At 40.3% G+C, this 21495-nt stretch overlaps 1 protein-coding gene and 1 long non-coding RNA gene across 4 annotated transcripts in view; both read right to left on the reverse strand.

Moving 5' to 3' along the window:
• Window positions 1-1747: 1747 nt before the first annotated feature.
• Window positions 1748-2804, reverse strand: LOC118236373. The gene is made up of 2 exons (XR_004767023.1): window positions 2545-2804; window positions 1748-1894 (listed from the first exon to the last, which is right to left on the reverse strand). It is a non-coding gene; the product is annotated as an uncharacterized LOC118236373 (long non-coding RNA).
• A 1714-nt stretch (window positions 2805-4518) lies between these two features.
• The window catches only part of LOC118236758 (mucin-5AC), a 30573-nt gene continuing 13596 nt past the window's right edge, over window positions 4519-21495 (reverse strand). For all 3 annotated transcript variants that reach the window (XM_035435368.1, XM_035435367.1, XM_035435370.1), the window contains 28 exons: window positions 21413-21460; window positions 20665-20747; window positions 19376-19455; window positions 18940-18988; window positions 18360-18397; window positions 18148-18281; window positions 17729-17840; window positions 17428-17504; window positions 16737-16784; window positions 16576-16643; window positions 16097-16140; window positions 15792-15828; window positions 15676-15698; window positions 13789-13916; window positions 13511-13628; window positions 12657-13106; window positions 12041-12197; window positions 11662-11811; window positions 11134-11253; window positions 10070-10115; window positions 9801-9904; window positions 9456-9580; window positions 8843-9114; window positions 8478-8580; window positions 7381-7664; window positions 7098-7199; window positions 6738-6890; window positions 4519-5307 (listed from right to left, as the gene is read on the reverse strand). In XM_035435368.1, the coding sequence (XP_035291259.1) occupies window positions 5204-5307; window positions 6738-6890; window positions 7098-7199; window positions 7381-7664; window positions 8478-8580; window positions 8843-9114; window positions 9456-9580; window positions 9801-9904; window positions 10070-10115; window positions 11134-11253; window positions 11662-11811; window positions 12041-12197; window positions 12657-13106; window positions 13511-13628; window positions 13789-13916; window positions 15676-15698; window positions 15792-15828; window positions 16097-16140; window positions 16576-16643; window positions 16737-16784; window positions 17428-17504; window positions 17729-17840; window positions 18148-18281; window positions 18360-18397; window positions 18940-18988; window positions 19376-19455; window positions 20665-20747; window positions 21413-21460 (3257 nt within the window). In that variant the 3' untranslated portion in view covers window positions 4519-5203. The remainder of the gene's footprint in view (window positions 5308-6737; window positions 6891-7097; window positions 7200-7380; window positions 7665-8477; window positions 8581-8842; window positions 9115-9455; window positions 9581-9800; window positions 9905-10069; window positions 10116-11133; window positions 11254-11661; window positions 11812-12040; window positions 12198-12656; window positions 13107-13510; window positions 13629-13788; window positions 13917-15675; window positions 15699-15791; window positions 15829-16096; window positions 16141-16575; window positions 16644-16736; window positions 16785-17427; window positions 17505-17728; window positions 17841-18147; window positions 18282-18359; window positions 18398-18939; window positions 18989-19375; window positions 19456-20664; window positions 20748-21412; window positions 21461-21495) is intronic.

The raw sequence follows: 21495 nt of genomic DNA on the forward strand, positions 1-21495 counted from the left end.
TAATGTGGTTTAAAAGAGTAAATAATCCCTCAAAAGCATGGGGCCTCCAGTGTCGAGTTTGAGAACCACTGATTTAAGCATCTCATTTAGGATACCATCTGGCCCGCTTGATTTCTTAGGTTTGAGATTCTGAAGTCTTTCCTTCAGGTCCTACTAAGTAATGGTTGAGTCCAGTGGATTTTTAATGATATTTCATTGCCATTTCTAATTAATGTCACAATGTAATGATTTTGGTCTGAATTTATGCCTAATGGTCTTGTTTCATACAATGTTTTAAAATGGTTAATCCATATGTTTTCATTTTTTGTGGTATATTGTGCCTTTTTCATTCTGAGCATACGTTTGTATTGCTTCACAGTAATTAAGGCATACATATTTATTATTTGTGTCTCTATGTTTTTGATTTGATAGGTTTCTAAGTTGTTTTCTAAAATTTTAACAGTCCAAATCAAACTAGTTTTTCTCTTTGTGTTTTGGTTTGTTTCCTATTTGCTTCAGTTGGGATATTTTTGCAGTTTCTCCAAATGTGTGGTTAATGTTGCACTGCTAAATTGGCTCCTTTTTTACCGTGAATGTACAGTATGTGGTTTCCAGGAAACTGTCTAATAGTGTTTTGTCTATTGATTGCTTCCTGGAACTCCTCTGTGCAGGTTTGAGCCCATTCTGTATGATCTCACAAGATTGTACAGCTTGCTGGACTTGTTATTTTCTGTCCTTTTGAGGAACACAGTGATTTTCCTGTGTTCTGAGGAGTTAGTGTTTTAACAGTGAATGCAATGAAAGAGAAAAGGTCTAGATCTGTTATCATGTAATCAACGGTACTGCTCCCAGGCGGTGAGCAATAGGCGTTTCTTGCAAGTCCCCTCATAATCTTTCATTGAAAATGTACAGAACCAGGCTTCAATGGAGCTGCAGGAGGTCTTTCGTCTTCTTGTTTACCTGTTGGTCAGAGCTGTTTCTAGGGACGTTAGCATAATTTTTAACGTAATTCTCACCCTTTATGTGAATATTTCCTGTTTCAGTGTTGAAATGAGGTAGGGAGCCTGTTTGAGCATTCAAATCTCTGCAGATTAGCATGCTTCCCTTACCCTGCAAATGCCATTTTGGAAGTTAGAAAACATGTCCTCATAATGGGGTTTCACTTGAGGGAATGTAGACTGCACAGAGGAATATGTCTTTTGTTGTGTTCATTTTCTCTTTCTTGATTTTAAGCCAGATGTGTGAATTCTGTGTTTTAATTGTTGTTATGAAATTTGTTTAATTGTGGGGTGTTTGGTGGATGATATGACTTCTTTGCAGTCTAGGGGACAGTGAGTGATGGAGTCTGATTTACACCAAGTTTCCTATAGGATCATGATGTCTATATTTCTAGTGTTTTTTCCAAACTCCAGGGTCTTGCTTTTACATCCAAATAAGAATGAGTGAATACCCTGGATGTTCCACAGTGTGATAGATAGGACAATCGGGAGTTACAACAAATGTATCAGTTTGACTAAATTAGCCATTTTAAAATGAGGAAAAACACACATTTGAACAGGTCAACATAGCTCAGGAGGTAAGACCGATTGTCTGGCAGTCGGAGGGTTGCCGGTTCAAACCCCGCCCTAGGCATGTCGAAGTGTCCTTGAGCAAGACACCTAACCCCTAACTGCACTGGCGAATGAGAGGCATCAATTGTAAAGCGCTTTGGATAAAAGCGCTATATATAAATAAATAAAAAATGCAGTCCAGTCCAGGTCATTTTAACAGGAAATAGATTATTTTAAGTTGTAAATAGTAGGTGGTGTGCACTCACTGTACCCAGCCCATCAGCCTGGTGCACATGAGTCTGAGCAGGTTCTCAATTCTCTTCCATGCCCGTGTTGCTGGCACTGGTTGGTCCTTGCTGCCTGGGCTGTGGCCAAAGATTACATCTTTCAGCATACTTCAGAAAGGCTTTTTAAAATTCATGTTTTTTGTTCTTCTTAAAGAAATAAAAAAGTACATAGTTGTCCCTGTTTGTTCTTGTCATTGATGTCCTGAACAATTTTCTTTGGTTTGTCTCATTTTAAAATAAGGATTTTTGTTTTCTCTCTCTCTGAGAATGCATACCTTTTCCACCCTCCATAGTAAATAGATGGTAAATAAAGTGAAAATTGTCTTTAAACAGCAGTAAATATAAACAATATAGTCTCTCTCTGTCCGTCTGGATTGACAGGAGGGCTGTCCTGACGCACTTCTCACTGGGTCCACTCTCTCCTGATCTCTGGAACTGGAATCTTTGCCCAAGCGGAAGGCTTGTAGTGTGAGCACTTCATTTTGTTGTAACATAACTGTGAAGCTACTATGCGGCACAGTTTCATTGGTAACTAGCATTCATCAGTCACAGTATGACAAAAAAATAAAATAAAATTGACTTTCTGAAAATAGTACATTGATGATTTATTCCCTGACCTGAAATTGCACCTTCATCTCTTAAGGGCAAAAATTGATTTGTTCTAACCAGACTAAGTATTCAGTTAGATTTTGATTAAGTTAAGAAAAATTTACAAAAGAAAAACTTACAGCTTTAGCCCAGGCCCGGCTCAGACACACCCTGATGAGAACATGGGGAAACTCTGACCACGGTGACTCAGCAATGAAAGTGTGGCAAAGCCACATCCAGCCAGGACTCTGCAGGAGGCAGTGTAGGTAAATCTATTGGTCTCGCTGACCACAGTACACCTGCAGGTTTTCATTATCCTGGCCTGCGGCCCTCACATGTACGAGCAGACAAAACTAAGTTGAAAGCACCATTTGTTCAAGGGAGAAGTTGTTTGGAGGGCAATGATTTCATGGCAGTTTAAGCAGCTTCACTCATGCACAGGACTTTGTTGTGACAGTCAGTTTGCACAATAAATGTGTGTGCAGGGGACTATTGCGCTGATAGTGCATGCTTTGGAAATTTCACAAACATCCTGAATTTGTTACGTGGGGAGCTAAAATGTGGACCTAACTGCAGAAAGTTACAGACCAGCTATCAGATGTAAGCTCAAACAGTTAAATGAGCAAAAAAAGGCAGGAACAACACATGCAATATCAAACCAACAAAATACTTGAGACCCTGCTCAAAACTGTTAATGATAATTCAGGAGATAAAAGTAACAGTTGAAAAATGTCATTAGTCAAAGTAGCAAAGAAACACAAGGCAGACAATCAAAAACTAGATCTCACAAGGTATAATAATGCTGAACAACAGACAAGCTTATAGCTTCAAGCTGAGGAACTCGAGGACTGAGCACTGGAGAGAGAAAAACAGCTCAATGAGAAACAGATGCAATACAGAAGAGATGATGAGAATGTTTCTTACAGTACTGCCCTCTAGCGATGACCAGGTCATATAACAGTATTGCTCAGTCCTACATCAGTAACTAAGAGATTTCGTAATATATGATCGCATTCATACTGTCATGGTAGCAAAATCACATCTATAATTAGCATGTGTGTGTTTGTGTGAATGTGCTTCTCTCACCTGTGCAGGTATCACCTCAGTGTTTGCCATGTTAATCACGATCACGGGTGTGTCAGTCTCCATGTCTCAAGTGTCGTATATGTTCCATATGTGATCCTCGTTGTATTCCTGTCTGTCATTGAATACACTGCAGTCAATGACTTCACTATAGTTTAGGAGATTAAGAAATTGAAGACACCATTGCCTGTGTCAAAGGATGAAGGGTCAGGGGTCAGGACATCTTGTTTTTCAACTGTCTTTCAAGAAAGTGCTTTTTTGTCTAAGCACAAGATTTGTCTGCCTATGTCTTTATTGACTAGATTTTGGTTGTTGGCAAACTGAGAGAAAAAGAAAGAGGGTCTCTTCCCATGCTGCAGGCCAGCAGACGTTCTCTCAGAACACGGCTGAGCCAATGCCCACTGAGGGGACCAGGCTCCATTGCAGACCCTCCATTAGGAACTATATAAAATTCATCATGAGCATCAGCTATATGATTGACTCCTACTCTCAGATCCTTTTCCTTAAACCCCTCCGGACCACTTGCACAATGCAGTACACTTGCACAATGTCAACACTTCAACACCTCTACTCAAACGTGTAATTTATGAACACCTTGCAGTGCTATAGCAAACCCTGGGAGATCTGGCCAGTCTGTAGGGAGGAAGACTTAGGGGAATTACCCTGAATGAAATTCCTGCACTGATCGCATTGAACTTTGGACAAAGAACATTTGCACCACTTGAAACAATGTCTACATCATGGCATGCACACCGTAGTATGGGAAAAGACAGCCCAGTGGGTCTCTGCTGAAGTTCTCCCTATCACCAGAGAGAAACTACACAAGAGACTGAATTCTGTATAGTACAAATGCATTTGATGTTAGCACAATAAAATTGTTCAACATCATTTTTCTATAGCTAGTATTGTAATCGTTTATATTCAGATACTGTACGTGAAGTGTAAAATGAAGAGCATGTGTGCACTATATGTGAAAATCTGGATTGAGTTTACAGTATGACCTGAGAACAAAAACAGATTGTAACAGCTCAGAAGAGAAACCGAAATAAACTTTATTACATTGATTTAGTCTGACGGATTTAATAACATTAAACTGTACATTGATTAATCATGGACATCGACACAAACATACATGCTTATCTGACAAAGATACATTGTTCAGATTATTCAGCGTGCCCTACATAATATATGGAATTTTTAAATAAAATGAAAACAATAATATAAAAAATTAATTGCAAATAAACATTGTAATTGAAGAGATCTTTAAATATCTATCATAATTATACTACAATACCTTGTAGTTTTTATCAATTTGCATTGTTTTGTCAGTGTACATAGATTAGTGCATTGCAATGCTATTCAGAGAGTTAAAATACATTGTGCTGTCTCATTAGTATGAGGGAATTTTTGGGAAACTGACGTCTCAGGTATAGAGGTTACTCTGTGTTTGCCTGTGACTGCATATATGTCTCTTTAGAGGGTTGAATAGGGTTGGGTGTGTGTTTGTGTGTGTGTGTGTGTGTACTGAAACAGAAAATAACTGCTTCACAATCAGGAGAAACACAATACAGCAGTTAATAAGCAACAGCAATCACACAGATGGTGAATTTAATATGCTTATGCCTATTTAACATAGAAATCTACCTCATACATACATCGAAACACTTTAAAATGTCTATTGGCCTACACTCCGATGCAAGGTCTTTTCCCCAGAATTCACTGCCCCCTTGGGGTTCTGTGTCGGCTGTGGATGTCATTCAGAACCACGTCTCCATTGGGCTCCTCCAGAGCGGTTATCTCCCTGTCTTCATACACACCACCTACAGCAGGTGAAGACACTTAAATATGTTTGGGACAAAGATACATTTATTTGTAAGCAAACAATGCACATGTGGTTAAAATGCACATTCTCAGTAATTTTTTTTTTATCACATTTTTATAAATTTTGCTTTCACCATGTAGGAATTATAGCACTTTTTTATAGTTCACATGTCCACCCATTTCGTGGCACCATAATGTTTGGGACAAAGGGCTTCACAGGTTTTTCTGATTAGTCATGTGTGTTGAATTGCTTCTTTAGTGGTATGGGAGCTTTCAGCATCTAGTCTTGATTCTAGGCTTTTTATTGCCTTTGGAGTCTGTAATTAGTGCTTGTCAACATGAGTTTTGACACTGAAAGTCAAGGAAGGCATTACGAGGCTGCGAAATAAGAAAGAAAAAACAGTCAGAGACAGGCCAAACCTAGGCCAACAAAAATCAACCGCTTGGAACATCATTAAGAAGAAAGAAAGCACTGGTGAGCTCATTAATTGCAAAGGGCCTGGTAGGCCAAGGAAGACCCCTACAGTCGATGATGAGAGAATTCTCACCATAATAAAAAAACAAACAAACATTTGTTCAACAGATAAGGAACACTCTTCAAGAGGTAGGCCTGGATGTGTCAGTGACTACTGTCTGCAGAAGACTTCATGAACAGTTACAAGGTCCAAAGCCCCCCCCCCCCCCATCTATGAAACATGCTGGTGGGGATGTTTGGGCATGTGTGGCTGCTATAGGTATTGGCTCACTGATAGCAGCAGCAGAATGAATTCTGATGTGTACAGAAACATCTTATCTGTCGAAGTTCAAACACAAATGCTTCCAAACTCATTGCTAAAGCAACAAATGTTTTTTTTTTTTTGAAGTTCATCAAAGCCAAAAACAGGAAAATTCTTGACTGGCTAAAAAAACTTAAGGCAACTAGACACCAAATCAAGCAGGAGCTAAAGATGGCTGCAGTACTACACATGACTTTAATTTACACAACATTGATTTGTCCAAAATATTATGCTTTCCTGGGGGACTATGTATGAAAGTTCTGCAATTTCAAATGTATAAAAATACCCTTAAATAAAAGCTATGAACGTACACTTTAACCACATGTGAATTTTTTATTACAAATCTAAAATTGTGGAGTACAGAGTCAAATCAAGAAAAATGATTAATCAAGATAACGATTAAGCAGTACCTAGCTTTAAAAAATGCTAGTTGAATACTTCAGTGAATATTCCAGTGTTTTTAAAATAAGATGCTACAAGAAAGTGCTACAGACTGCTTGAATACATGTGTGATCCCAGAGAATCAAATGCAGTTATAATTCCTTGAAATTACTACAGTATTAAACAATGAGGGGGGGGGGGGGGGGGCACAGTTGGGTGCGAATGAAGGCTTGACAGAGTATTAAGAGTGTGAGTAATCAGTTGGTGCTCACCAATGCCACTGGCTCCTCCATTGCTGTCACTGGCCAGGAAAGAGCTGCTGGAGGTGTTGCTGGAGTGCAGGGAGTTGCTGGACCCAAAGGAAGTCGCCTTGTTATCTCTGAATCTGTTGGTCGTCCGGTGGTGGGTAGCAGTGCGGCTCCAATCTGAGGCGTCACAAGAGAAGCAGGTGTTAGACAGAGGACCTGAGAGAGCTCAGCGAACAGGGGTTTAACACCTATCCTAGATGAATGCACAAGCCAGTTCTCATCAGTGAATCAGCTGTGGAAGAATGAGCTTAATTCCTTTGAGTTACGGAGGCTGCTCTCTGCCCGTGTGTTGCCCGGGACATTTGATGAGGTCAGAAGCCAAACCTGTGTTCTCAAGCAGCCGCAGTTTCCCACAGCACAGGTAGGTCCTCCACTGCCTGCGCACATTGTCTTTGATAGCACAGTGGAAGATGAAGATTAAAAAGCCTGTGTGTGACAGAGAGAGCCAGCATTACCCATGATTAATTTGCCATGAGAGACAGTCAGTGCCAATCTCCGCACTAGTCAAAACATTCTGGAATGCAAACATATTGGGAATGGATGTTAACAAGGAAGTTCTTAATCAGGTGAGAAAATGACTCATGTCTACCTAACTTAGAGGTCTCACCTTGCAGCGAATTGAAAATGGCGAACAGATACATGAAAGCCAGGTTGACGGGCCCCCAGGCGAAGAAAGCGAAGCCCCACGTGAGTCCCAGGATAACGGTCAGCCCGGCCACGCTGCGCATATTGTGCAGCGTGGAGCGTTGCTGTGTGTTGTGGGGGTTCTGCCGCTTGATCCGGTACAGCTGGACTAGCACCACTACAAACATGGTCAGGTTCACCAGGAAGACCACGCAGAAGTAGGCCACGACAGACACGTAGAAGGCCACATCATCCTTCACCCAGCAGCTAACGAAGCAGGTGGAATAACATCAGCTTTTGGTACACACATTCCTCTATGTGCACTATTTATAAAACAACCGCTGGGCTTGTACATATGGATGGCAAACTCAACTCTCAATTGTTTATTTTTTTCTTTCTTTTATTTAACCAGATTTTTAAAAAAACATAACTCAATTCATATTTGCAGTGACTACTTCAGAATCTTTGTGGGCAACGATTGTAAGGGGTTGTGCAGCCAATCAAATTTTATGATATAAGATATAAGATATAAGATATACTTTTATTGAACCCCGTGGGGTAATTTGTCCTCTGCATTTTACCCATCCTAGTTAATTAGGAGCAGTGGGCAGCCACAGTGCAGCGCCCGGGGACCAACTCCAGTTCTGAGGCCAGTGCCTTGGTCAAGGGCAACTGCAGGAGCGCAGCTAACATGCATGTCTTTGAGTGTGGGAGGAAACCGGAGTACCCAGAGTAAATCCACGCGAACATGGGGAGAACATGCAAGCTCCACGCAGAGAGGACCCGGTCGGACCCGGATTCAAACCCGGAACCTCCTTCTTGCGAGGCAACAGTACTAACCACTATGCAACCGTGCCCGCCCAGAGAGCTGAATTTTTTTATTATTTGGGTGTGCGTTAAACATTTTGATAAAGGGTGATCCAACAGGTGGCTCTGCCTATCAACAAATTGGGAGATTTAAATGATACCAGTGTACCTACATTGCTTGCATCCAAAGAAGAATGTTTTTCATGTCTGCTATATTTTCCCCAAAAACTGTTAAATATGATAGAGGCTTTTGATAAAAGAAATCTGACTTACAAGCCATCCGTGGTGCCATTAGCAAACTTTCCATAGGAAACAAGGCCATAGTTCTTCGCATGATTAATCGCAATGACAATGATGACCACAACAAGAGGGACACCTGAAATATGCCATCAAGGAAAGGGAAACAATAGTTACAAAATGCATATATGAACAAAGCATAGAGCTGGAGTTGGAAATACATTCAGAATGTATTAGATAAAGTAGCCAAGCAGACATAAAATGCAAATGCATACCAGTTTCAATGAAACACTTTCCTCAAGATTCTTTAGCCAGACAACAGCTGAACCTACGTAAAATCTGAAGAAAAGACCAGGGGGCCCATACAGGGGACCATTCTGAGGCACCAATGGGTAACTCACCCCAGCCTACGAGGGAGAACTTGAGCATGTATCTGGACACGTAGGTGTTGAAGACCTTTACGAGAGCCAGGTACATGTGGATGGCCTCCAGGCACATCCAGGTGAAGGACACCAGCAGGAAGTAATGCAGGAAGAAGGCGGTGGAGATGCACAGGCCTTTGGCCTCAGGGTACAGGGCCAGCCACGAGTCCAGCAAGAAGGTCAGATTCAGAAGCAGCAAGGCTGTGCACAGCTGGATCAAAATCTTAGAAGGGATGTCCTTCCGCAATTTCCTGTGTAATAAAATCAGTGTGAAATCAGCTCACATAGAGTTAATTTTACTCTGATAGAGTTGAATGAACACTGAACATGAACACTGAACTCTGAACAGGATCAGGGCTTCTATTCATGCACAGAGATGTTTAACTGAATTTATGACACTGATTTTCATGGGATTTCTTAGTATACTTCTGATATACTGCATGTGTTTGCATGTGCATCTGTATTATCATGTTTTGCATTATTAACTATTAATCTCCATTATTATGATATTAAATCATCTGGTTTCCCTGTAGGTACAATAGGTTCTATAGGAATTGACACAGAGAGAAAGGTGAAAGGTTGCATGACTAACTCGAAGGCAAGATAGGTGAGTAGAGTGATGGAGAGGAAGATGGCAGAGATCCCACAGCCAATGTTGGTGATGTAGGTAAGGATGATTGACTGTACACGGTTTGTTATGCCTTCTCTAGAAATGTCCTGCAATAGAAAAGTTGCCAATTAGTCACAAATCACTCCACATCAGAATCACCAGTTGTTTCACACACAGATGAGAATGAAAGAATATAAAAATATGAAATTTCATCAGGGTTCCAAAGCACCAGGGGATCTTGTTATTGAGATGGAATTAGAACATATGAGAAATTCATTTAATTTTGCCAATTAGTTCATTCAAATTGCCTGGTTGAGTCAAACTTACCAAAAGCACTGCAAAGCTGGTGAGGTGGTTGCAGCTGCAGTTTGTCTCTTCATTTGTTGATTTTTCAACAGAGCAACCACTTGGGTTCCAACCTCCTGACCCACCTGCCAAAAACCAAACCAAACCAAATCAAAAAAATAAAAACATAGACGCAACTCATAAATAGTGACATATATCAGTTGAATCAGTTCCAACTTGTGATATAATTATTTATGAAAATACCTATTTCTTTTTTTTCTAAGAAGCTGGCAAAAAACAATAGAACTAACCATTCATACGGAAGTCCCAGAAAACGCAAGAGGCTACAAAGTTTGCCTGTGGGAAAAGGGAGAGCAATTTGGTCGGTTGGTTGGTTCTGATGATGCAAATCAAAATGCAAACACAAAAACACTAATTTCCTGCAACCAGCCATTAATAAAAGACCAGACAAGCAGTTCTCTTGGTGTACGCCACGCATGCACTCGCCCACTTGTCAAATTTATGGTGAAGGATGACTCATCAGACCGTATCACTTTTTTCCACATCTCTGGAGACCAGTGCCTATGGTTTTTGCACAACTGAATTCTCAATTTGCATTTGTCTTTGTAATGAGCAGTTTATGCACTGAAACCCTACTATAATATCCCCCTCTCGTTGTCAACGGACTTCTTGCTTACACAGTCTGATTACGTCCTGCATTGACATTCTCAGTCACCTGAGGAAGAGTTGCTCTTCTGATTTTGCATACATATCATACTAATGCACAAGCACCACAGTCATTGAATGTGAGCTTTCGACCACAATTTCTGACCCCATTTTCTGATGTCCTTCCCATAGATATAAATACAGATGTCACTTTAGCCACTGTTCCTATTGAAACACTAGCAGTCTTTGTGACTGAAGCCCCAATATGTGGCCCAATAATGAATCCTCTTTCAAAGTCAATTATCAAAGGCAAAGATATGTTCCTCTTGCTGTCTTGATCCAAAATCAAGGTCAACTGGGCCTGCTAAGCATTTGTATACATGAGCATGACAACATGATTGGATGTTAATAGCTTAATTGTATCATGTAGTAAACCAGTATGGAAGCATCTGCATTAGTTATGTTTCTCCACTCATTTACTCATGTTTTTCCTTTAATTTGTCACCTGTCTGTATATATAATTTATAATTATCTGTTATTGTAATCCCATGTCTGAAAAACATATGTATGTGTTCCAAAACTTAATCTGAACATGACGTTTTGTGGTCCAAATGCAGCAACCAAATATTAAAGAGACAGAGGGAAGAACCCCCCCCCCCCCCCCCAAAAAAGGGCAAATAATGAAAGTTCCTGGACTAACTGCACTTACAGGGACAGGTTCATTGTTCCTCAGGGTGATGAATACTTTGTTTGTTAAGTTGGTAATCGATAGGTTTGCCACACTCGTTCCCAGAATACCACTGTTCAGTTTTCCTCGAAGGTTTCTATCCTGGAGAGAAAGAGAGATTTGTTAATTTTTTTTGAGTTGTCAACATCAATCTTCCCCACTTAACTAAAATAAAAATTACTCGGGGGAGACATTTAAATATTATCAAGCATACTAAATGTGTAAACTACTTCAGACTTGGGCAACTCAACTCCATTCTAAAGGGGTCATAGTTTCATGTGTGTGTCATTACACTACCAGTCTCTGAACACAAGGGGTTAAAAGAATAACAAGTTGTACCACTTAGTTGTACCAACTAGTTAATTATCTATCAGCAAAGAATGCCTGAGGATACTATGGGAATCTGAAACAGTGGATGAATAACCTCTAGGTAATAATTAAATATGAAATGCCATTTTCAATGATGAGAAGCCAAGGAAAGAACAGCAAAAATACAAACTAAGATGCAACCTGGAACACAGTGCTCTTCTGGTAGAAGTTGAACTGGATCCTGGAGGCCAGCAACTGCTGCTGGGGGGTCAGGCCAATAGTTAGGTTGGGGGGCAGTGTAATGGAACCCTGTGGGGAGCTGGGTGTCTGAGCTCTGAGAGCACGGTTGATCTGTAGGACATTGAGAGCACATAAGACACACGAAAACATGCATCAAACATCAACACATACCGTTCAGCAAACACACCAAAGTATGCATCAAGCAGATTATTTTTCTGCATTGGTGCAGTACTAGTAATGATAGCTGCATTATACTGCATTATTGGTGTGGTGGGAACAGAGCATGAAAAAAGCAGCATTCTGCATGTGTTATGCTTTATGTCTTGAGGCACAGTCATACCTGCACATTGGAGGGGTTTGTGATCAAGAAGGTTGTCCCCTGAAAGTTGGCACCATCCACTTTCTTCACAGCCAATGCAACTGAGTCAGACAAGATGGTCTCTGTCTCTCCTTTCACAACCAGCTTCAGTCCAACAGTATCCACCAATCTAATTATCCTGATAGGGATAAGTAAGTTTTGGCTATAATGTATTTGTCTGACAGTCTTTTGTCAAGGTAATGCATAGCACAGTCAGTGGATGGTAGCTGGATGGACCCCACGATACATGGGTACTTTATGTATACCAATACCATCATTGATGTGTTTTTTATAGCTGAATGAAACACTTAACAAAATATGTAAAGTTGCACGTGGTTGCATATTGCTGTTATTCTGCTATTTTCTCCTAAAGCAATTCTATCAGAACAATGTTTCTATTTGAACATAAACATTTTCTGTTCTTGTAATACTCAAGTTATGTGCACAGTTATTTAAACACAGTGAAAACATTTGTGGGTCTTCGCATATGAAAATAAGGAGTACACATTGTTTTCACATGGGTGATAGGCACAGTCTGTGGGTACAGGTGAACTGTGACCTCATCTGAGACAGTCACTGCAGGAAACTGAAGACCCACCTGTTGGAGGAGGAGGCCAAGGTTGTAACAGGGGCATTGAGGAGGTTGCTGACAATAGTGACAGAGGTGTTCCCAAGGGTCAGGCTAACATTGGGCCCAGACAGCAGGCCCTCCAGCTTGGTGACAAGCTGATCCACCTGGGAGGAGTTGAGGGACGAGACGTTCCGCGTCAGTTCCAGCAGTTGCGCCGCCTGCGCCTCTGCGCTTGCGGTCGTCATGGGAACTGTAATTTGGGTTGTGTGCTTGGTGACGTTTAGAGATGACGTTGTTGCGTTGGCTGGAGGCACCGCAGTTGTGTTGGGCTTGATGGATGGAGTTGTCGTGTTCTGTGGGGGACCCGAAGTTGCATTGTGTTGTATTGTGGTGTTTGGCTGTGAGGAAGTTGTGACCATAGGAGGGTCTGGCAGACACACTTCAGTGAGGGGCATGCCCAGAGTTTCGCCACTTTTGCTAAAGGTAGAACATAAACATCTTGATTATATACTTTAAAAAAGATATTTAATTTACACACCTATGAAAGTTATATGAATATAACAATAGCACATGTTGATTTTGCAGAAATATTAAATGTAATGACTGTGTACATAAAACATCCCACTTTTACATTAATACAAAAATATCCAAACATAAAATATACTGAAATATACACATAAATAAAATAATAAGTACCCAATACTAAAACCATTCAGTTTATGTACAAAAATAATACATATTAATAACATAATACAAAAATATTGCTCATAACCAAAAAATAAAAAGCCACACTAGTATATCAACTCTATACATTAAATGCTAAGTGGATATTGACAGTAGACACTAATGGCATATATGAAAGTGGGCGGTGCTGTACTGACCATTTGTAGCTAATGCTGTTGTCCTGACAGATCCGAGAGTATTCTAGATTGGTGCCAATCCAGGTGAAATTGGCTATTGACATAATGCCAGAAGATCCTGCAGGCCAGCCACATATCGCTGACAAGGAAAGAGAGCACATAGCATTTGCATGTGAAAGCGGCAACTCGGGAGAGTCCACAGGAACAACCGCTGTTTCTGTATACCAATTACCGAAACACACGCACACAAACACGCATGCACGCACGCCACACAGTGACAACTATTCTTGTGGCCTTACCCACTCGTCTGAGGGGGCCATTGTAGAAGACGCCCTGTTTCTTTTCAATGAGAGACACAATGGTAGCTCGTAGCGTACAGATGTCCATAGACTTGGCCAGCTTTAGAACCACAGTGCAATTGTCAATCCTGGTGATCATGAGAAAAAAGGGGGGAAGGGATGGAGGGGCAAAATGAGAGAGGCAGAGAATGAGAGTGGAGCAGGTAGACGAGTAAGGAAGAGTGCAGAACAAAAAGCCAGGGGAAAAAAATTATTGGGAGGAGAATGAGAAATGGAGAGTGGCAGAGAGGAGGGATGAGACAGCATGGAGATGGAGGGAAAAGAAAGAGGGAGATGATGAAAATGAGACCAAAGCTCCTTGTGCACAAAATAACACCTACAGTCATAAGCCGCGTTTCCACCAAAAGTACCCGGAACTTTTAGTCCCAGGAACTACTTTTCAAGGAACTAAAAGGTTCCTTCAGCCCATGGTTGTCTGCGTTTCCACCGCGGTCCCGCGAAGATTAGGCAAATTAGCCCACTGACGTATGAAAAAGCGACGTTGTCGTCGGTCCATCTGTCCTATGATTTCTTCTGTAACCCTACATTATTTTCTAATAACCGGGACAGCCCGGAGGGGTTTATTCCACTTATATACAACGGGCTAACAACAATGACTGTATATGGTTACTTTTGTATTTATTAATTTTTATCGATTTAATCACCTGGAATTGAAATATTCTTCTGCAGCCGTTTGGGCATATTTTACCGTTGTCAAGAAAAACTGTCGTTGGTAGTTGAACTTGGACCGTTGTTATGCAACAAATAGGATATAACAGGCCAATAGTCAGATTGTAACTGTTTTATATATCCTCTCAAACACATTCATTATGTTTTTATGCGAACATTCACTTTCATGTCTTGACATCCAAGGCGACAGAATGCATTCACATTTCCAATATAACTAGCAACAACAGCAGAAAACATGCACACGTTGTAAACAATTTGCTGCTTGATTACTTCCTCATCGTCAATTCCATATAGGCTAATCGCAAAATGACAAGAATAGAACGAAAACTTGGACTTGCGTGAAAATTTAAATTAGCAGTGGTACAGCCACCGTTTGCTTTCCTTCGAAGTTACTGCTAGCTGAGCAGCGAAGTGTGCCCTCCAGATGCGAACCATGCACCATAAATTAGTCTTATCACCAATGTGAATTACGCAGCACTACCGCATACCTCACATAACTGTATCAAACGTTTTAAGTCAATTACAACGGGCTAACAAAGAAAATCCGGAAGAAAATATTCAGCAACCGAATTAATCCGTTTGAATGTTTTGGTACGTAATAATATGCTGTAGCAGCATGAATGCTTAGCATTTTATAAAACGAATACTAAAGCAAGAAAAGAACAGAAGAGCACACGTTATAATTCCAAGACGTTGGCAAGCTATAACCAAAACTAGGCTACTGCGCCGCATAACATACAAGTTTGATTTGAAGTTATTATGACAATAAATTGGTTTGCGGCTGCATATTTTTAAACATAGCGGCTGAAAATAAATACAAAAAAATGCTGCGAGTACTCGACCAATCAGAAATGTTCAGCGCTGCAAGCTCCACCCAAAAGGTTCCTGTACTTTCGGAAAGTACTACCCCCCGAGCAGGAACTTCTTGGGGGGTAAAATAAAGCCCCAGGAACTAAATTTAGACCCTAGTTCCTGCGGTGGAAAAGCACTGAGTTCCTCAAAAGGTTCCCAGTTCCTGGGTAAAGTTCCTGCGGTGGAAACACGGCTATATTCTTTACTGTCATAAAGAACCTTTATTCTCACAAAGAATGACAAAAATGAGTCTTTATTTCAGAGCTTTTGTTCATTTTATTTTAATGACACATGGAAGAAACTTACTGTGTTCCCATGCCAAAGCACTCCTAGCAAAAGAAAAGAACACAGGTTTTACCACACAGGCCTTCAGCCAGCACTGTGGAATAGTTTGTGTGTAGACACATTTAATATAAAAATACCTGATAGACTCGGGAAATGATGGGAACCTCAGTGCAACTATTGTTGAAGAAAGAGTCAATGATCAGCAAAGGTGTGTCACAGAATTCATAAAATTAAAACGTGTCACTTGTCTTGATTGTATATCCATAATAGGTATAGTGTGAGGCTAGTTTAATTATTGAGACTGCATGCATGTCTGATGTTTGTTTGATTATAGATATCATATGCTTATGACTGTTTTGGACTCTGGCGCAATTATATATATATATATATATATATATATTGTGTGTACTGGTTGTAGATGGTTGGATAGGAAGGAACATACTCTGAGCTGTTGCACATCCGTGGGGTTGAACCCAGCTCGTGGATCTGAGAGATTGTGAAAGGTCAACAAAATCATTCCTCTCTTTGAAATGTGCACACATGCACACACACACACACACGCACACACACACACACACACACACACACACGATTATGCACGCACACAAACAGAAGTGCAAATGTACAGACAGTCATGCCTACACAAAAGCACAAGCCTAGTATGTAATAATTGATCCTTCAATTATTACATACTAAGTGTAGAACAATTGTAAAACATAAAGTGTTGCAATTCTTGTGACCTTTGCTGTTATGAGCACATAAAATGTTGCAGCACACACATGTAGCAATGTAAAATAAGACTAGTCCCTCTTGGCATTGGGCTATCAATACGAGATATCATTATAATCATATCCAATATTAACAGGGAAATTGCATTAATAAAACAAATCAATTAATGAGTAGCACGGCATAGGAACTTACCAAGGACGTAATGTTCTCAAATAGGATGCTATGGTTAGTGACTCCCAGAGTCAGAGTATAGTATGCAGCTGAGAGAAAGAAGGAAAGAGAAAAAGAGATGGTGAGAAAGGGAATGGGTCACTGTTTTTGGAGCCTGGGGTACATATTGCTGAACTGCTTACCTGTTTCATTGCAGAAAGCAGAGCAGTCACAGCCAACCTCCTCGCTTACTGAAACCCAGACAGACAGCAGGCATTTTCATTAAATATCCAGTACTCAAAGTTCAATGGCAGACGCTGCTTAATTGATGGAACAGCTGTGATCAGTGATGATGGTCCAGTCTATGTGATTGCTAATGCAGCTGAGGTCAGTAATCATGGTTGAGTGAATGTGATTCCTAGTGTAGCTGAAGTCACTAATCACAGTCGAGTCTATGTTATTGCTAATGCAGGTGAGGTCAACAGTCATAAATGAGTCTATGTGATTGCTAGTGTAGCTGTGGCCAGTAATCATGGTTGAGTCAATTTGATTTCTAGTGTAGCTGTGGTCAGTAATCATGGTTGAGTCAATGTGATTTCTAGTGTAGCTGTGGTCAGTAATCATGGTTGAGTCAATGTGATTTCTAGTGTAGCTGTGGCCAGTAATCATGGTTGAGTCAATTTGATTTTTAATCCAGCTGAGGTCAATAATCATGGTTGAGTCATTGTGATTGCTAATGTAGCTGAGGTCAGTATAGTCATAAATAAGTCTGTGATTGCTAATGTAGCTGTGGTCAGTAATCACGGTTGAGTCAATGTGATTTTTAATGTAACCGTGGTCAGTAATCACGATTGAGTGTATGCAATTGCTATATTAGCTGTGACATGAACTCACCGTTTCTTGTAGTGCAGTTTTGACCCACTGGGGAGAGAGACTCCACAGGAACAACCACTGTTTCTGCATACCTTTTACTAAAATGTACACACACACACACACAAACATTATATACCGTATTGCACATCTATCATAAATGTTGGAAAAAAAACAGGCTAATTCATTACTTCTATCTTTGTGCTCAGATTATTTCATGCAAAATGTATTTTTTATCGTTGTGCATTAGAAGTGATGTCATATATTGCTAAAATATTATGGATTATTGGTTCCATAAAAAGGTCAGCCTTCCATTGGGCCTTACCATGTGACAGGTCCCTCAGTGTGACAGTCATCAGGAAGTGGGAGGGAGGAGTTGCATTTCTCAAAGCCTCCACCAACAGGCAGCATTTCTTCACTGGTGCACAGCCCCTTGCCTGTATGGAACCAAATAACCCAGTGACTTCCTGCAACAATGTGATGATATCATAACCCTGCCTCGTGCAGCCTGATGGAAATATTATTAATGCATCATTCTAATGCTAAATATTAATTCCCCCATAATTATACTGATTCATAAAGTAAAACAATATGCATGCCATAAAAATAAATATTTTACATTCATATTTTTATGGGGAATGAAACCCTGAGATAATGAGTGAACACAGTTAAAATCCTACTGAGGCCTTCCAGTGTCTGTCTCCGATCTGCCCGTTCATTTGACTGCAGGTTGCTGGCACTAACCCACTCGCTCCACGTTCCCCAGCAGACGGGCGCTGATGGATGTGCCCTTTTTGGTCTCTAGCGCCTGGTGCAGCACACAAGGGTCTGTGCGCTGGCTTAACTGGAGCAGCACCGTGCAGACAGTCGTTTTGGAACTGCAATCAGGGAAAGAGTGTTAGAGCACGGAGGTTCTGCTCAGAAGTTACCAAATATGCTGTGTTTCAAATACTGACCTTTGATTCTCTTTGTCATCACACATGACTTCGACTCCCTAGAAAGGAAATGGTGGCACTGTGATTGCCATGCATATACATACTATATGCACACACACACACACACACACACACACACACTCACACACACCTATGCATCCCTTCCTCTTATGACCCTATAATAAACTCATTGCTTGATCAATTAAGTACCAGCTTAGGGCAGAAACACCCCTTTTAGGAGGAAATGCGCAGCCCAACTTAACACACTTAAACATTAAAGCAGTAATCAATGGTTTACCTATCAGTTAACCTCTATATTTAGCTGTCACAGAATTAAAACTTCCTCTGATTAAAAATCGTATATTATTCCTCATATTATGCAAATTATTGTTTTCAATTAGCCTATTCACATATTCATTATCCTTGCCAATAAATATATATCCTGTATTTCCAAATCATTGTCGTGTCAGTTATTTGACTAAGTTCTCTACAGACAAAATTCTGATTGATGAACTCTGTTGTTCTGAATAAACCTGACCAAACTTCACTACATCATTAAGAAATAAATGAGTATGTTGTCTTTTGAGAGAATGGTCCTTACCTGAAATAGGGAAACAGAAGTTTCATTTTCATTCTTGCACGTTCTTTCCCTACAGAACAGAAATGTTTCTACAATGCAAAATCGTCTCAGAGTATTACAATTTTTCATAATTTCAGTGATACGTTTTATTTTTATTACTACCTGCAATAAATCATTTGAAGTATTCTCAGGTTTATCATATTATGCATATGTCATTATTTAATATGACTGTGGGCACATATCAAAGACATGTAATTTGGTGAAGTGACCACATGTTGACAGAGCATTGTATGTTGACTAAAATTACTAAAATTAGTCAAATGTCTAAAATGTACAGGTACATAACTATTACAGGGACATTATTTGAAAATGGGCAAACAAATTTAATTAAGGGGATGGCCCTTCTTGGATCAGTCCATGGCAACACTACCCTGGTGATTGCATTCAGTTGGTCTACCTGACTGAGGAGGCACTGTTGCTTGAGGATGCTCCCACATTGGACGGCACACAAGCAGAGACACTGAACACACTTTGAAGCTGAAAGAGATTCATTGTACAATGTCACTTTGCATTGTTGATCATTCAGGTGCAATCAGAGTTGATCAAAACTAATACAGGGATTGAAAATGGGTCGCATATGCTCCCGAAATTTAATCTGTTCGACCTCGAAATATAATTGGGAGCATTTGTGCGAGTGCAAATAATTGGCCTGGTGCGACCTTTTTTTTTCTTTTTCCAGTCGAACGTGTCTTTCTCTGTACATTCGCTAGCTAGTAGCCTACACTCAGTATGTGCCTTGTGAGCTGACGGTGACCCTTCTAACCAATCGTGAGCTTGACATTCTTGCCTTTAATGCTGATTTTTAAATTGGTTAATATTAGCCTTCAATCTCACCCTTTCGCTGCACTCCACTATCACGACACAGAGCTAACACGTTAACTAATGTTACCTGAAGACAAAAGTTTATGTTCAATTTATTAGCGTTATCGAAAGCTGAAAAGTTGAAGCGAACGATTACGGCATTTTTTTTAAAACGTTAACGTAATGTTTTGTGTAGCGACCCGGTTGAAACAGCTAATTTCTCCGATGCAGTTTACTAGCGGTTGATTTAATTAGCGGTATTAATGTGACGAGAAACGCTTTGTCGTTTGAATGCATAACACGCAATTCCTTGAAGAGTCGACACATTTTAGGCGTGACAGTTTAAAAAATCTATTGTATATAGGCTATTGTTGCTGCTCCTCACATTTTGGTGGGTGCTCCTAACTTTTTGAAGTTGGGAGCACCAGTGCTACCAAGTAAAAATGTTAACTTTGAACCCTGATATATTATTGAAGCTGCACTTCCCTGGCATATTGTCGGCATAGTAGGGGCTACGTTTACTAACTGCTACATCAGCAGAAGCGTGCCTGTGGGGCGTGCCTGTAAACAGACTGAGCCGGACCGAATTAACTTCTCACACCACCAAAATACCGCGCAGGTTACGTGCCAATTTACGTTTTATTACTATACATACTATTTTTATGATTGGATTAATTAGTAATTATATTTGATGCAACTTTAGCTATATTTCCATTACTTTTCAAAAAATATTATTTTGCATAACTTTTCCAAGGCCTGGAAATTGCATTTCAAATTTCAATGACCCTTCCAGGGTTTTCATGACCGCACGAACCCTGCAAATACAAAATTGGCACTGAAAGAGGCCTGGGCCCTGAAAAACACGAGTCACATGACTATGCCTACCCAGGTCTCCATGGCTTCAGATATTGACTCGTTGTTCTTGCCATTTATTGGTTGCACTTCCAGGACCATCCAGTAGAAGGCAGCTGTAATGCAAACACACAGAACTCTCAGAAAGAATTCTTACAGGTGTGCTTTAAACCTCAGAATTCTGGGTTACTTCAAGCCTATTAAAAGTAACTACACAGTATTCAGACAAGATGCAATTCATTCCTGATTTTTTAAATGGTAATTGAAGTATCTTTTTATCCATTTACAATTTGTATCATGGTTACGAGTTGGCATAGTTAAGTAACATTTAGATCTTTAGTGATATTGCACATATACTTGCTGGTTTAGGAGTGTTGTTAGCCATGCGGATGCACTTATGTTCTCATGCCACTCTGTGTCTGCTAAATTAAATTAATGTAATTAAATGAATGTAACATAATAGCGACTGCTCTTGCTTAAAATGGCTGGCATGTTTCATGCTGGTGGGTGATACACATTCATGGATGTTGACATGAGTCAAAAGCAAAAGTTTTGTGAAATCCATGAAAGGGCCAAGGGGAATACATGCTCCATTCCTGTGTCCATCTATTACATTACCAAACCTGAGGAAAGTTTTTGGTAGGACCGAGGCCCAAGCCAAATGTTGCAAGTGCCTTCACTAGATTCCTTGATGAAAACACAACAGTGCTGCTTCACTACTTCCAAAATACACTTCTAACAGGATCAACAGGAGGCAACAACGACAAATGAGATAGCTCACATTTGTTGGCACATAAATCTGAGAAGCTACAATGTAGCATTGCAGGGCCTGAAACACAGAAGCAGACAGAAAAGTAGAAATGA

The sequence above is a fragment of the Anguilla anguilla genome, chromosome 9 (assembly GCF_013347855.1).
Source record: "Anguilla anguilla isolate fAngAng1 chromosome 9, fAngAng1.pri, whole genome shotgun sequence".
Taxonomy (NCBI): Eukaryota; Metazoa; Chordata; class Actinopteri; order Anguilliformes; family Anguillidae; genus Anguilla; species Anguilla anguilla.